This window comes from Balaenoptera physalus, assembly GCF_965194825.1.
Source record: "Balaenoptera physalus genome assembly, chromosome: 11".
Taxonomy (NCBI): Eukaryota; Metazoa; Chordata; class Mammalia; order Artiodactyla; family Balaenopteridae; genus Balaenoptera; species Balaenoptera physalus.
In genome coordinates, this window is record NC_138896.1 from 103,589,101 (window position 1) to 103,605,489 (window position 16,389).

At 52.5% G+C, this 16,389-nt stretch overlaps 2 protein-coding genes across 19 annotated transcripts in view; one reads left to right on the plus strand and one right to left on the minus strand.

The window, feature by feature from the left end:
- The window catches only part of OGG1 (8-oxoguanine DNA glycosylase), a gene marked incomplete at its 5' end in the record, with an annotated part of 41,425 nt that overhangs the window by 152 nt on the left and 24,884 nt on the right, over positions 1-16,389 (plus strand). For 4 of the 17 annotated variants that reach the window (XR_014251421.1, XR_014251422.1, XR_014251428.1 and 1 more), the window contains 4 exons: positions 302-549; positions 1,116-1,295; positions 2,737-2,918; positions 4,516-4,660. Coding sequence is in view for 9 of the 17 variants with exons in the window: in XM_082415781.1 (XP_082271907.1) it covers positions 302-549; positions 1,116-1,295; positions 2,737-2,918; positions 4,516-4,660 (755 nt within the window). Of the gene's footprint in view, positions 1-301; positions 550-1,115; positions 1,296-2,736; positions 2,919-4,515; positions 4,661-4,750; positions 4,847-5,105; positions 5,444-13,706; positions 13,893-16,389 lie in introns of those variants that run through there. The other 13 variants (XR_014251425.1, XR_014251426.1, XR_014251427.1 and 10 more) reach the window with 9 other exon arrangements.
- CAMK1 (calcium/calmodulin dependent protein kinase I) lies at positions 5,711-16,161 on the minus strand. Of its 2 annotated transcripts, none has more exons than XM_082415776.1 (12): positions 16,067-16,155; positions 13,963-14,077; positions 11,745-11,876; positions 10,442-10,516; positions 10,196-10,334; positions 9,242-9,368; positions 9,074-9,149; positions 8,268-8,380; positions 7,619-7,697; positions 7,436-7,523; positions 5,952-6,069; positions 5,711-5,843 (listed from the first exon to the last, which is right to left on the minus strand). In XM_082415776.1, exons 2-12 carry the CDS (start codon positions 14,043-14,045, stop codon positions 5,761-5,763), a joined length of 1,113 nt encoding a protein of 370 aa, XP_082271902.1. In that variant the 5' UTR covers positions 14,046-14,077; positions 16,067-16,155; the 3' UTR covers positions 5,711-5,760. The 2 variants fall into 2 exon arrangements, 1 of the variants encoding a protein (XP_082271902.1); XR_014251420.1 differs by lacking the exon at positions 5,711-5,843 and adding an exon at positions 6,980-7,259 and having other exon boundaries at positions 16,067-16,161.

A 16,389-nucleotide genomic window follows, 5' to 3' on the forward strand; every position in this document is an offset into this window, starting at 1 on the left:
TCCTGGCTCCTCAGCACGACAGATCCTGGGGTGCATTGGGGGTGACGGAAGAAACTTAAGAGTACAAAAGAGGAGACTGAGGCACGGGTGGTGACCCTGTTACCTGCTTTATAAAGTGGAGGTAATAAGCCTGCGCAGTGTTGTTGCGAGGATTACATGATATAATTGATGTAAAAGAAAGCGCTTTTACTTTGCAATTTGTAAGTCAGTTTTGTATATGGAGCAGTTATAAGATGGGACGGCCCCAAAGGGTGCAGGAAGGGAAACTGAGTGCTAGGGCTGCCCTGTGCCTGGGGGTCAGGTGGAGGGAGCAAAGCCCTGCGCACTGGAGTGGCGTGCTGGCCGACCAGGTATGGACACTGACCCAGACTGAGGAGCATCTTTACTGCACTGTGTACCGAGGGGATAAGGGCCGGGTTGGCAGGCCCACACTGGAAGAGCTAAAGGCCGTGCGACAGTACTTCCAGCTGGATGTCAGCCTTGTTCAGCTGTATCACCATTGGAGTTCCGTGGACCCCCACTTTCAAGAGGTGGCTCAGAAATTCCAAGGTGAGTACGGAGCCTGAGGCAGGGGTTGGGGTGCTTGTGATTTGGTTAAGTTACTCAGTTTCACCATCTGTAAAATGGGGATTATATCCACCTCTTAGGATTTTATGAGGATTAAAGAAGCTAAGACATATAAAGTGCTTAGAATAGTGCCTGACACATAGTAATTATTATTACTGTTATTATTGTCCTGCTGACCACCATAGTGGAGCGATAAGGATATTGAGCCAAATCCTGGCTGTGTGATCTGGGGCTGGTGACATCATTCATTCTGTAAATGTTTACAGAGCATCAGCTGTGCGACTGGGGATACCACAGTGAACAAAACAGAAACAAATCCCCACCCTCATAGTGCTTACATTGTGGCTTCTTCGTCTGTGGAATGGGATGGTAACCCAGACCTCACGAGGTGCTATGAGGAATGAGAGCTCTGGTGTTGCTTTCTCTAACAATGCTGTCCCTCATTCCCCTGGGGTCCCCCGGAGCCTTGGTACCTAGAATCTGAGGGTGAGAAGAGGCCACTCCCAATAACAGGTGATTTCTGGTCCCCCTGCCTTTCTGGTCCCCAGGTGTGCGACTCCTGCAACAGGACCCCATCGAGTGCCTCTTCTCCTTCATCTGTTCCTCCAACAACAACATTGCCCGCATCACTGGCATGGTGGAGCGGCTCTGCCAGACCTTCGGACCTCGGCTCCTCCAGCTTGATGATGTCGCCTACCATGGCTTCCCCAGCTTGCCGGCCCTGACTGGTGAGTAGGTGGGTCCTTGCCTCCGGGCCTTCCAGCAGCTTTCAGGGTCTGTTCAGTTCTCCCCTGGTGCCCTTCTCCCATCTCAAAGCTTCCTGCCTTTCTCAATACTGCCCTCATCCAGAACCACCCTGCCTGGTCTGATCAGCCCCAGTTACACCTCATCTTCCTTATCTGTCCCTGAAATGTCAGCACCTCACTAGTCTGGGCTTTTTGCCCCATGGGTTCAATGGCTCATGAGAAGACATCTGGATACAGTGTACAGTAGTTTGGGCTTAAGAGCACGCATTCTAGAGCCTGGGTCAGAATCTCAACTCTGGCACGTGACTTCTACGTATATGACCTTGAGCACATTATTTAGCCTCTGTGTGCCTCAGTTTTTTAATCCATTGAATGGGATAAGAATAGCACCTACCTATCAGAGTTGTCATGAGGGTTAAGTAAAGGAATACACATACTGCAGCTAGCACAGTGTTTGGCTTATGGGACGTAAACAGAAAATTCAATATGTTATCTTTGCAATGATTCCAACAATTCTGCATCCAGAAACATACGTGTTCTTCACGGCAGCCCTGTGAGGCAAGTATTTTACAGAGGCAAGTATATCAGTTGGCAGGTGTGAGAACCAAGCTAGAGAAAGTGCTTGATGACTGCATAGGAAGGAGACAGCCCCCTCCGGAGAAAACAGAATGTTTTAGGTGCTTAGAAACCCAACCTTGGGTCTTAGCTCCCAGCTTAGTAGTCATAAGACCTCAAGAAATTCATTCACCTCTCCAAGCTTCTCTTAACTTGTTTGTGGAATGGGAATAACAGTCTCTATCCAGAAGGGTTTGAGGGATGAATAAAGCAATCATGAGGTAGGTAGTGCAATGGGTTAAGAGCACAGGCTTGATGTCCCAGACCTCAGTGCAAGGTCCCACCTCTACCATGTCCTTTCTTGAGCAAGTTACTTAACCTCTTCTAAGCCTTCATTTTCTCCATCCATAAAGTGGGAAGAACAATAATATTGTCATCAGGGTCCTTGAGAAAAGTAAGCATGATAATGTACCTAAAGCACTTTGCCCATGCATGATACCCAGCACTTGAAAATAGAAGCTGTTGCTGTTATTATGACTTTTATTTTATATCATGAATGTGAACGCCCTTTGGAAAGGTTAAGGAACTTAACTGGGGAGTTCCTCCAGGGCAGCAAGTCCTTCTCAGTCCCTGCTGCAGTGCACAGCACATAGTCAGTGCTCAGAAAACATTTGTGGAGGGGCAGAACCCAGGCCTTAACCCTTTCCTTTGTACATGCAGGTGTCCTAGGGTCTCCCAGAGGGTGGCAAGGTAAGAGAGGGGTGCTTAGGGAAAGCATTCCTGCGGGGTGCAGGGCTCACACACTAGCCTGATGACAGGAAGAATGTGATAATGCCTGACCCCTGCTCCCCTCCCCACCACCCCACAGGGCCACAGGTGGAGGCTCAGCTCAGGAAGCTGGGCCTGGGGTATCGTGCCCGCTACGTGAGTGCCAGTGCCCGAGTCATCCTGGAAGAACGGGGTGGACTTCCCTGGCTGCAGCAGCTGCGCAAGGCCCCCTATGAGGAGGCCCATAAGGCCCTCTGCACCCTGCCTGGGGTAGGCACCAAGGTAAGGCCCCAGGGGGGTAGGAGCTGCCCTCACCACCCATGCAGAGAGTAGCGGAGGAGGAGAGAAGGCAGGCCCGAGAGTTGGGTGCTTGGATGCGGGCTTCTCTTCTGGAGGCAAAGTGGGAAGGAGAAAGGATACCAGCAGATGTTTTATTAGAGAAATGTAGAATGCAGAAAGGGTATAAAAGACATTGCTCTTTGAATGCATTTTCAGAAAAACCATTTGTTCAGGTACATATATACACTGCTATATGCAGAAATTTCCAGAAGGAATCACAGGGAACTTAATAGTGGTTACCTTTGGGAAGACAAATGAAAAGATGTTTCCACTTTTCATTTTGTTCTTCTCTTAAAATTATATGTACTTATAGACTTCCTGTTTAATATCAACAGCGTTAGCTATCAGAAAGATGATTGGGAATTTGGCATTTATTGTTTTCTTTTTTATATTTCTCTGTACTTTAAAAATGAACTTTTGTTTAAAGAACTCTTTTTAATGGGCTGTGAACTCCAGCCTAACATTAAATCTTGGTTCTGCGTCTCCCTAGCTGTGTAACTTTGGCCAAGTCATTTCACCTTTCAGAACCTCAGTTTTCTTGTCTGCGAAACAAGATAAGGGGCTTCCCTGGTGGCGCAGTGGTTAAGAATCCGCCTGCCAATGCAGGAGACACGGGTTCGAGCCCTGGTCCGGGAGGATCCCACATGCTGCGGAGCAACTAAGCCCGGGGGCCACAGCTGCTGAGCCTGCGCTCTGGAGCCCGCGCTCTGGAGCCCGCGAGTCACAACTGCTGAGCCCGCGTGCCACAACTACTGAAGCCCGTGCACCTAGAGCCCATGCTCCACAACAAGAGAAGCCACAGCAATAAGCCTGCGCGCCACAACGAGGAGGGGCCCCCACTCACCACAACTAGAGAAAAGCCCGCATGCAGCAACGAAGACCCAATGCAGCCAAAAATAAATTAAATAATAAATAAATAAACTTATTAAAAAAAACAAGAACCTGAGAACCTGACACACATAAGATGTTCATCCAGTAGCACCCTCATCACAGCTGTTTTTTATTTATTTATTTTCATTTTTTTTAAAACAATTTCTTAATACCAGGAGATATCTGTTTTTTAAAATTAATTAATTAATTAATTTATTTATTTTTGGCTGCGTTAGGTCTTTGTTGCTGCGTGCAGGCTTTCTCTAGTTGCGGTGAGCAGGGGCTACTCTTCATTGCAATACGCGGGCTTCTCATTGCAGTGGCTTCTCTTGTTGTGGAGCACGGGCTGTAGGCACACGGGCTCAGTAGCTGTGGCTCGCGGGCTCTAGAGCGCAGGCTCAGTAGCTGTGGCACACGGGCTTAGTTGCTCCGCGGCATGTGGGATCTTCCCAGACCAGGGCTTGAACCCATGTCCCCTGCATTGGCAGGCGGATTCTTAACCACTGCGCCACCAGGGAAGTCCACACAGCTGTTTTTTAAATTATTAATAGAATGTACAATCATAGTAACCTCAGAGTGGAGAAGGAAGCAGCTGGCTTTGGGGCTAGAAGCAGGTTGCTGGCTGGACCCTGCCATTCCTCCTCTGTGGCTCACTCTGTGTCTGTCAAAGGTGGCCGACTGCATCTGCTTGATGGCCCTAGACAAGCCCCAGGCTGTGCCCGTGGACGTCCACGTGTGGCAGATTGCTCAATGTGACTACAGCTGGCACCCCACCACCGCCAAGGGTCCGAGCCCGCAGGCCAACAAGGAACTGGGTAAGGAGAGAGTGGGATGTCGGGGCTGGCAGCGGGCTGAGGTGGTGGAAACTTCCCACACCTCCCCCTAAACCCCACCCTTGTGGATAGGGAGCAGGAGGGGCCAATTTATGTCGCCTCACCACTTCTGGTTTAGGAAGCTTTTTCCGGAGCCTGTGGGGACCTTATGCTGGCTGGGCCCAAGCAGTGAGTGAACTTAGGCTTCCCCTCCTCCTCCAGTCCTGACCCCATGGGACTTCGCCCCAAGCCTTGACCCACTTTCTTCTACCCCACCACTGCCCCAGGTGACCCTAAAGGACTCCACCCACCCCAGCCCTGACTCCAGTGGACTCTCCTTGCCCCAGCCCTGCCCCCCATGAACCCTTCTGGCTCCCCACACTGCCCCCCTAGTCTTGACCCCAGTGTACCCTCTCTCCACTCAGACTCCTCCCCCCCCCTCCGCCAGGTGCTGTTCAGTGCTGACCTGCGCCAACCCCACCGAGCTCAGGAGCCACCAGCAAAGCGCAGAAAGAAATGCCCAGGGCCGGAAGGCTAGGTGGGGGCACTGGACGAAGGGATTCCCCAAACACCCCTCCCCACCATTCCCCCTTCTCACCCCCATCCAGTCTCATGTTGGAAAGGGGGCTCCCTGCAGCTACCTCAGGGGCCAGGCACCCTCAAATCAAGCAGTTTGCGCGACAGTGTGGGATGGGGGTTGTCTGGGGAGACAGAGCTACCTGTGGTTTTAACCTCTTCCCTTTATTATAAGAAGGAACAATAAAATAGAAACATTTGTATGGAAAATGCAGTGGAGGGGCTGTAGGGAAAGGGGTGCGGAGCGCGGGTGGAGCAGGGTAGCTCCCCAGTTCAGGGAGGGAGGGGGAGCAGGCTGCCCCCAACCCCCCCTACACAGGGGATCCAGGCCCCTAGAGCTGGGGGGCCAGCGTGGGAGACAGTTCCGGGCCCCTAGAGCTGGGGGGCCAGCGTGGGAGCAGTGGGATCCAGGCCCCTAGAGCTGGGGGGCCAGCGTGGGAGACAGTTCTGGGCCCAGCTCCACGCAGCAGCGGAGTTCAGGCCCCTAGAGCTGGGGGGCCAGCATGGGAGCAGTGGGATCCAGGCCCCTAGAGCTGGGGGGCCAGCGTGGGAGACAGTTCCGGGCCCGGCTCCACGCAGCAGTCTCGACAGCAGCAGCTGGCCACCGGCCCTACACGGGGAGAGACAGCAGAGTTGGCCACAGGAGGAGACCCTCTGCTCTAGCCTGGGTGCCTCTCTGTGGACCACCCATGCCCTCCCACAGAGCCCAGGGCCTCACCCCCAGCTGCTGGTGCCAGCAGCTCCCCGTGGCTTGCCGTCTGTCCCTGCCCCTCCTGGCTGGTGCCCAGCTGTAGCTTCCTCATGTGCCGCACCACGGCCGTGGCATTGAAGGCTTGCTGTGGAGAGAGGCGGAAGAAGGGACTTTGGAGAGAGCGGGACATCATGGGGCAGGGTCTGGCGGTGGAATTCTCGCAGCAGTTCTGTTAGTTTTATTCAGGCGATATTGGTTGATCGCCTGAAACTCCCTGAAACCTCTACAAGACTTTATTAAATTATATTCAGTCATATCATATAGTAATACACACATACATGCACATGTATAAAATGTATACAAATATATAGATAGACGTGCGTAACTTTTTATATATAATTTATATTCACATAATAGTAAACACTTAATATAGCATTATGTGTCAGGCACTGTTCTAAGCAATTTACATAGTAGTTCATTTAATCGTCACGAATGTCTTTGAGGTGGGCACTATTACTGTCACCATTGTCAAAGGAGGAAACTGAGGCACAGAGAGGTTAACTCGCCCAGGTGTGTGTGTATCGTTCTCTCTTCAACCTATCCACTGAGATGTCCCTCAAATTTACCACGTCCCAAACCAAAATCATCCCCTAAAACAAGTTTCTGCCCCTGGGATCTCCATGTTAGTGACAGTACTGCCATCCACCTCGTCCCCAACCAAAATCTTGGGCCAGCCCTGGACATCTCTTCTCTCCCCCAGTATCCATTCTACGATCACTTCTTGTCAGTTCTGCCTCCCAAACGACTCCTGGACCAACCAGTGTTCTCTGTTCGCGTTGCCATTGCTCTGGTCCAAGCCCTCACCGTCTCCTGACTGTGTCTCTGCCACGGCCCCCTAAAGGGTCTCCCAGCCTGCACCGTGCCTTTCTGCATCTTGAGAGCCCTTTCTAACGGGCAAGTTCCAGCTGAAAATCCTTCTGGGGCTCCTCAGCATCCTCAGGATCAAGTCATTGCTCCACTGTGGCACTCAAGCCCCCAAGCAGCCTGGCCCCTACCTGTGTCTGCAGCCTGGGCTCCTGCCCCACAGCTCCTCCGGTCCAGCCAGGCTTAGCGCTTGCACTGCCCTGAATGGCCGCACTCTCACGTCTCCTGGCCCTTTGCACCCTGGTTCCCTCTGCCTCAGATATTATTCTGCTGTGCCCAGCTAACTCCTACTCGGCTATCACGTCTGACAGGTTTATGCCCCTTCCAGGACCTCGTAGCTTGGGTTCGATGTCTCCTTAAGAAGTATACACTGTTCTTTCTCCCTCTAGACGTGGAGGTCAGGGACCATCACTGGAATAGAGTAGGTGTCACAGAGCATTGAATGAATGAATGAGGTTCTTCAGTAAGCACCCCTGAGCATTTACACTGTGCCCCACGAGGTGCGAGCTGCTGTGTGAGCTGAGGGCTGGATGGGGGTGGGGAGGAGTCCTGGGGAGGCTGGGACCCAGGACTAAACGTGGGCTCACCTTCCACTTGCTCTTGGCAAAGTTCTTCTTGATCTGCTCGCTCACCGACTGGTGAATATTCTTATCTAGAGCCGTATCTCCTGCAATCCTAGAGCGGATGTGTGTGGAGGGTTGTCAGTGAAGGTAGAGGCAGGCCTGGGGCCCCAGATCCCACCCCAGCCCGCAGCCTGTGGGCGCTCTCACCAGGGGTGCTGCAAGGCCTGTTCACAGGTGAACCTCTGCTCTGGATCCTTCTCCATCAAGTGCCGGATGAAGTCTTTGGCTGAATCCCCAAGACAAGAGCAAAGACAGCATGGTGGTGCCTGAGAACACCCCCAAGATAGAACCCACCCCTCAGGTCTGGCCAGCATCGAAGCCAGATCTGTCCATTCACCGCCCCACCCCACCTGCACCCTTTTCTCTAAGACCCCAGACCCACCCCAACCCTCCAGCTTTCTCCCTTAAGAATAACTTGTTCCTAGAGAAGATTGTGCTCAGTGTATTCACACTGATGTGTACATGATTGATAATGGCTTCACAGCTTTGCCTCCTAACTGGAGGCACAGGAGGACAGATAAAAACATGAATGGTGGTGTCTTAGGCATTAGGAAGTCAGTGGGGGGAGGTATTTTCTAAAATACTATGTTTGAAGACCAAATGAATGAAAGCCTACAGTTTCTCAGGCCAGGAGCCCGGCAAAGAGAAGCACCCAGGGTGGGTGTCTGGTCTCGAGGACAGCTCTTAGTCTGGGGCTGGGGAATCAGGTGGAAGGAAGGCAGTGAGGAGACCCCCAAAGCAGATGAGGAAGGCACCGGAGGTAGGACCCAAGGGAAGAAAGCAAAGCCCCAAATACCGGAGTCAGAGATGTCGTCCCAATAAGGAGAGTCAAACTCGTACTCGGCCTTCAAAATCTGTTCGAAGAGTTTGGCATCATTTTCGTCATAGAAGGGGGGATAACCACAGAGCCTGGGCGAGGAGAAACTCACTCTCACCTCCACTTGCAGTGTGCCCACTGGCTCCGGGATGGAGCTTTGGGGCAGTCTCAAGGATCAGGCAGGACCCACAGGAAGGAGTTCCCCCTTTTACAAAGGGGGGAAATGTACCCCTCTCTGCCCTGCTCACTCCTGTCCAGCTACCCTGGCTTTCTGTTCCTTAACGTGCCGCCATCTGTCCTTCCTCAGGGCCTTTGCACTTGCTGTGCCTTCTGCCTAAACCATTCTCCCCCCACACCTCGAATGTCTGGCTCCCTCACTTCAGCCAGGATGCCACTCATGCCACCTCCTCAGAGAGACTCCCTGACCTCCTATCTAAAATAGCATCCATCCCCATCTCCCTCCCCTGCTTGATTTTTCTTGTTGATATTTCTTACCACCTGCCATTATTTTATAGATTTATTTACTTATTTATTTTCTGTCTCCCTTACTAGCATGTCTGCTCCCCGAGAGCAGGCACCTTGTCTGTCTTGTTCTCTGCTAAAGCCCCAGTGCTTGGCACAGTGCCAGAAACATAGTATTTGTTGAGTGAAGTAATATTAGTCATTAATTGGTAGATATAAATATGGACGGCAGGAAGGAAGAAATGGCAGAGAGGAGGAAGAGAGTAAAGTAGGGGAGAGGAGAACTCTGAAGCCACATCCCCAACGGCCAAGCCCCCACTCACAGGATATAGGCGATGACCCCAATGGACCAGCAATCCACTGCCTTGCTGTAGGGCTTCTGGGCCAGCACTTCAGGGGCTGTGGAGGGAAGGGGACATGGTGGTGACAAATCTGCCCGGCAGCTTTGGGTTCCTCCCCCGCCCACAGTCCCAGCCCACGGCCCAACGCACCCACGTATCCTGGGGTCCCGCAGGCTGTGGAGAGCATGCTGCCGGGGTCTTCCATCTTGGAGAGGCCAAAGTCGGAGATCATGATCTTGGAGTCTTCATCCAGGCTGTAGTACAGCAGATTCTCTGGCTTGGAAGACGGGAGGGTGGGGAAGAGGAGTGGGAGATGGCCAGAGGCTAGCAGGACCTTCTGCCTCCCCAAGCACCCCAGCGAGCCCCCCAAAAGCCACTGTGGCGTCACAACTGCCATCTTGGTTGGAGGCACAAGAAAATTAAGTTCGAAGTTCCAAAAGGCCAAGGGCCTCGGGGATATGGAAGGGAATTTCCTATAAACCTCAGGTGTGTACTGTGACGCCCTGAATACTTTTTGAGGAGCTCCTGTGCACCAGATCCTGTGCTGTGCTTGATTTCAATTTATCCTTACCACATCCCTGCTAGGCCACTCTGAATAATCCCACTTTACAGGGGGAGAAACTGATGCCTTGAAAGGCAAAGTGACTTGCCTGAGAATCTACAGTTAGGGAGGGGAGTGGCGGGGACAGAATTCAGACCCAGATCTGTTTCACCCCAGCGCTCTTCTCCTAGAGCAGAATGAGATGTACTACAAAACGTGAACCCCGTCATTGTCTCTGAGGAGCAGGCTTTCAGGGGCTTCTGGCTTTCTTCTTTGTGTTTTGCTGCCCCATTCAAGTTTTCTACAAAGAGCAAGTGGGACTTTTATTATCAGAAAAAGACATAAGATGCGACTGGGATAAAATAACAGCACAGTTCACCTTTGTGTCCATTTGTGTGTCGGAAATGGAATGGGGAGGAAGCAGTTTAGGGGTTACCAGGTCAGTTCTGCAGATGGGAAGGCAAGGCTCAGCAAGGGGGTGAGAGGTACCCAAGGTCTCAGTGAGGAGTTTGCAGAGGCCCCACCTCTGGGTGCCCCAGCTCCCCACACACCCTCACACCCACCTTGAGGTCTCGGTGTACGATGCCCAGGTCGTGCAGGTACTTGACGGCATCCAGCACCTGGAAGATGAGGCGGCTGGCGTCCCGCTCTGTGTAGAAGCCTTTTTCCACAATTCGGTCAAACAGCTCCCCACCTGACACCCTGTAGCCAGGGACAGGGCAGTCTGGACAAGAGAACGGGAGGCAGAGAGGCCAGGGAGGGGGCAGCAGGGAGCGGTGTGAGGAAGGGGCAGAGGCAGGGCCACTCACAGCTGCATGATGAGATAGAGGTGTCCCCCACTTTCATAGATGTCATCCAGGGCTACAATGTTGGGGTGCTTGATCCTGAAAGGAGAAATGAGGTGGTTCAGACCTGAGGACAGTTCAGCCACCTCCCCACCCTCATCGTGAAGAACCACCGCCTGCAAACCTGGGCAGGACGTGCCAAAGATCTGGGTCTCAAAGGGAAAAGCTGATTTACCATGATGTATCATAGTGTCATGGAAGGCAGGAGAGCCACGGGGGTTAACACTGGGCTCCGGCGTCAGACAGACCTGGGTCCTCATCCGCCTCTGCCATGTGCTGTTTGGGGGCAGGTCTTCTCACCTCACAGTGCTGATCAGTGTATGATTTTAACACTTGTCCGGGTTTATACAGTTGTCAGCCTCCCCCACCAGAACGTCATCTCCACGAGGCCAGCAGCTTTATCTTGCTCACCACTGTCGCTCTGCACCTGGTGCAGAGTGGGTGCTCACTCCTACTCACTGAATTGAGGGTAACCTCTCCGGGCCTCAGTTTCTTCATCTATAATATGAAGCCAGTGATAGTACTTCCCTCCAAGTGTTGGAGTGAGGATCATGTGAGGAAATGCAGGGAAGAATCGGCACAATGCCTAGCACACAGTGAACGCTCCAGAAATGAACCAATGATGGTAATTGAGTTTGATGGAAGATTTGGCTCTGCCACACACTTGCTGTGTGACCTTGGGCAAGTCCTTTGTCCTCTCCGGGCCTCAGTCTTCCTGACCCAACAGTGGAAATGATTATTTCGTCCCTGCCCATGGTGGTTGGAAAGCTCAGGGGGGGAGGCTGGAAGTGAAGATTCTATATGAGCTTTTCAGTGAGAACAGCAGGTTTCCCATCAGCATGAACAGTTCAGAGACCATTTGGTTGTTGAGTCAGGGCATCCACAGATGGGCATTTTTCAACTTGCTGGGTGGTTTAATATGTGGCAGGAACTTGCAGTAGGTCTAGAGATAACGTCAGTTGAGATACATGGGTTCAAGACATGTTCAAGGATTGACCTTTAGATCTGATTGGACATTAAACCACTGTAAAGAAGCAGTGGCATCTCGGTCACATCTGTCATGTTAGCTGTTGTGCCAGGCACTTGAAATAAAGGACCTCTAATGCTCCCCAAATCCCTACCAAGTGGAGATTATTACCCCATGTTACAAATGAGCAATTTGAGGCTCAGAGAGTTTAGATGATTTGCCCAAAGCAGAGATAGGAAGTGAATGGGAGGGGTCAAGGCAGGGTCAGCCCAGGGCAGGGACAGGATGTGGCTCACGTACTTGTGCAGGACAGCAATCTCATTCTGCATGCTGCCCTCCTTGCCCTCCAGAGCCTTCTTGGCGATACATTTGATGGCCACCAGCTTCTGAGTCCTCTTATCTTCTGCCAGGATTACCTCTGAGAAGGCCCCTCTGCAGAGAGAGGGGATTCACGAGGTGGGGAACTCAGCTTCCCTCCAGCCTCTCCTCCATCCCCCTATGGGTTACGTGACCATCCCCAGACCAAGGAGATGCGATGAGCCTCCCTCCATCACTCATTCACCTCCCTGGTGCCAGAGGTGACCCAGCCTGGCCAATCAGAGTAGTCTATCCCCTGGCCACAGTAATTGGGTCCTGTGATATAAGCCAGGTTACTGGCACTTTGAGAATGAGGTGCTCTTTCCTGCTAAGCTGGTAAGATGTAAGCTTGGAGCTAATGGTGGTCATCTTTGCCACCACTTGGGGAGAGCCTGCTTGAGAATGAAGCCAATACAAAGGAAATCAGAGCTGAGAAACCGTCAAAGACAATTTCCTGATAACATCATGTGAGCCCCTGCATCCCATGCCTGAAGTTTACTCCCTAGGCTTTTTTATTATGTGCATGACTGATTCACTCCTTTTTCTGAAAGCCAATTTGAGTCATGGCTTATTTAACACCCTTTAGAACCATGAAGAACCATCAGCATCACCTGGGAACTTTTCAGAAGTGTGGAATCTCAGGCCCCACCCTAGACCTACTAAATCAGAATCTGCATTTTTAATTTTATTATTTTATTTTTGGCTGTGTTGGATCTTTGTTGCTGCGCACGGGCTTTCTCTAGTTGCGGCGAGCGGGGGCTACTCTTTGTTGCGGTGCGCAGGCTTCTCATTGTGGTGGCTTCTCTTGTTGAGCACGGGCTCTAGGCGCGCGGGCTTCAGTAGTCGTGGCTCACGGGCTCTAGAGCGTAGGCTCAGTAGTTGTGGTGCACAGGCTTAGTTGCTCCGCAGCATGTGGGATCTTCCCGGACCAGGGCTCGAACCCGTGTCCTCTGCATTGGCAGGCGGACTCTTAACTACTGCGCCACCAGGGAAGCCCTAGAATCTGCATTTTAACAAGACTGTCAGCTGATGTGTATGCTCACTGAAGTTTGAGAAGCAATGCTTTCTAACAGGCTCTTAGAAAGGAACACATTCATTTTCACTAAAGTTCACTGATTAAGGAGGGTTTACTAGAGTGTTCTTTCTAGGACGATTTGCTTTCCCTGGGATAATAAGAAGTCATAAGTCAAAGAAAAGCATCTCTCGTGAAAGCTCAATCATCAGAATAACTAGTGACTGTGATAGCCTCATTGCTGCTTTCCAGTCTTGTCCCTCTCCAATTTACCTTCTATGCTCTGGCCAGAGTGACCATCCTGAATTGCAAATCTGCCACAGAGTCTTAAATGTCTTCCTATGGCTCATGGGATCAAGTCCAGCCTCCATAGCTTGGCTTTCAGGCCTTACATGACCTGTTCCTCTCTCTTCTCAGCCTCTTCTTCCACTCTTCCCCCAGCCTCTGATTAGAAGCTCCACTAGACTCTGTCTCCTTCCACACATAACATACCTCTGAACCTTTGCTGATGCTATTCCTTCTGCCTGGAATGCCTTCTCCCTCTCTGACAAGTACACTCCTACCCATCCTTTAGTCCCCAGCTCTAATACTCCCTTCTCCAGAAAGTTCTTCTCCACACAGAAGCCACTGCTCTCTCTGGGCTCAACAAAGTCCTCATTCCCGGATTTAGCTAGAGCACAGCACACTCCCTGTTGTCATTTTCCGTAGGTCTGTCTCCCTCACATGTTTGGGATCGACTTGGGAGATCAGATTTGAGTTATTTCTGGATTCCCACCACTGAGAACAGAGCCACGCCCAGCTTCAGTTCCAAAACCTTGGCCAGAACCCCCAGTTCTTGGCAGCAAGTTTGAAAAACTGGCTCCTTCATTCCTCCTACTTTCTTCTCGTCACAGGAACCCAGAGCTGTGGCAAGAGCAGCCTCTGTTCCACCCACTGTCAGCCAGAAGTGAGAAGCCCAGGCCAGTCGGGCCATACAAGGCCACCATGGGGCCTGGGCAGCAGGAAACAGGAAGCAGTGATCAACTGGCTAGAGGAAGCACCACCCTGGACGCAGTCTCCCCAGCCAGTCAGGCCCAGGAGTGAGGACCTTCCCAACCCCACCCCCCAGCTCAGGGACAGCTCCCCCTTCTCCCCTGCCCTGAGACTCACGTTCCCAGAACATCACGGAAGTCGTAAATGTCCCCAATGTCCTCCGCCTGCTTCCAGCTGGGGCCTTCCGCTGCCCCCGGCATGGCCCACTGCCCCCTGGCCACAGCCAGGGCTCCTGGGAAAGGGAATGGAAGGAAAAGACTCAGCAGGGCCCAGCCTTCTTCGTGGGAACTTACTGGGGGCCCCATTCAGCCTGCGTTTATTCATTCCTTGATTCATTCATTTGACAAAATCATTCAACTTTCACTCATTCACAGGTCATTTGGTCATTCAGCAACATCCATGCATCATATCCTTATGCCTAGAGGAAAATCCTTCAGGGTGGCAGCAAAATTCTTTATTCAACAAAGTCACTCATTCATTCGTTTATTCAGCTCACCTCTCAGTTTCTCCCTCTCTAAATCCAAACACTCAGGGGGACACTGACCTCTGGGAGGACAGCAGAGAAGACCCCAGAGCAGCCTGTAGAAATGCACAGACCCGGAGGATCCCCCGTCCCCAGAACCAGCGATGTCCCAGCCCCACCCTGGGAATTGCTGGGGTGTCTCCTCTCCCTCCTCCTTCTCCCTGCCAGGCCTCTTGGAAATCAGGTTTCCGTCAGCCTGGGCTTCCAGCAATATCTCAGCCATGTTTTTAAATAGCTCCTTCTGCACTGTTACCACAGCAACAGCAGCCACAGCTGGAGCTCCCCGGACCTCCTATTACCCCCCTCTCACTCCTGACTCCCCGTCTGGGTCCCAGCAGCCTGAGAAATGGTCCCACCCAACCTGTCCCCTCCCGGCTTGATCTCACCCTGATCCAGCCTGTACTTTTCTCTGTTGAGACCTCTGTCTCAACCAGCAGTAGAGGGTGAGCATTCTCTCTCCATTTATCAGATGGAGAATGGGGAGACTGAGGTTGGCGATGGATAGGGTCTGGACCCAGAGTTGCCCAGTGACCCTAGCTGGGGGCCCAGCTAAGCTTGCTGAAGGTAAAGGCCTTGGAGGGTGCTGCAGCCAGACTAGGACCCATCCAGAGAACACAGCCTCTCAATCCCATCCCAGGCCCACAGAAAGTGAGGCCAAAAGAGAGTCCACTGTGTGACCTCAGTCACTGTGTGACCTCAGGGAGAGCACTTTTCTTCTGTTTCTTCTGTGGGAAAATGAGGGGAAGGTGCCCTGACTAGAGCCCCTGGTGTGCGATCCCACTCTTTGGGTGGGACTTTGTTCCCAGGGGGGTCTGGCCACCTATCCCAGGGGCAGAAACTTCTAGGAAAGGAGACTTGATGGTAAGCTCTAGAGGCAGAATTTTAAAACCCACCTGGAGGCCTGGCAAATACAAACCTCACAGTTCCACACATATCCCTACACCCAGATACACCACACCAAGACCCACCCACACCCCTGAACCCAAACACCTGCCCCCAGATCCAGCACACTCCATCTCCAGATGATACTCTGACATCTGATCATACATGTACCCCCAGACATCAGCACACATGTCCAAAGACACACTTCCTCAGACATCCTCACACCCAGACATCCCTCCCACAGATCCCTCTCACACCCCAAAACACACATCCACACACACCTGGATGAGATGACATGCAGACAGGACAGACACACCCCTCACCTGTACAACCAGACATCCCAGATTCATTCACATCCTTCACCCTCCAGCTCCTATACACCCTAGAAGCTCTTAAACTCCAAATCCTCATACATCTAACTCCAAACATCCTCAGTACACAACTGTATACCCCCCAACTCTGACTTACTACCCTTTGAGCCAGATTCCAGCACACACAACACCTAGGTACACATGTGCAGCCCAAACACTGATTCCCAGACATCCCCACCCATACGGATACCCTTACACACCAACATGCTGCAACTTCATATCAGATCCACTTGCGTGTGCTATGACATTCGCATACCCCGACACGGCCCCCACACGTCTTTACCTCCTAATGCCCAGTCCTTCCACATTCAGGCCCAGCTGAAGGCAGACACACACACGCACACACACACACACACACACACCACACCAAACCACACACCACACACACACCACACACACACACACACACACCCACCCACCCTCTCCTCCTTCCTCTTTTACCCACTCAGTTTCCCACCGGCCGCCTGGCACCTGCTGGGCCTGGGCCATAGGTGGGGGGGAAAGGCCCAGCCCTGACCCTGTAGAGTCCAGCACGCCCAGGCACCCCCTCCCATCTTTCGGGGATGGTATCCAGCGGCTGAACGGTCCCGCCTCCCGCCAGCGCCCAGGGTCGCGGGCGGGGCGGTTCCCGGCTGTACCTGCGGCTGCCCAGCCGCGGGGCTGGCTGGGAGGCCCGAGTTGGCAGGTGCCGAGCTCCGTCCGCCGTCCGCCGCTGCTGCGCGCTTGGGCCGCACGCCCGCTCTTGCGGTGGGGCTCGGTTCGGGCTCA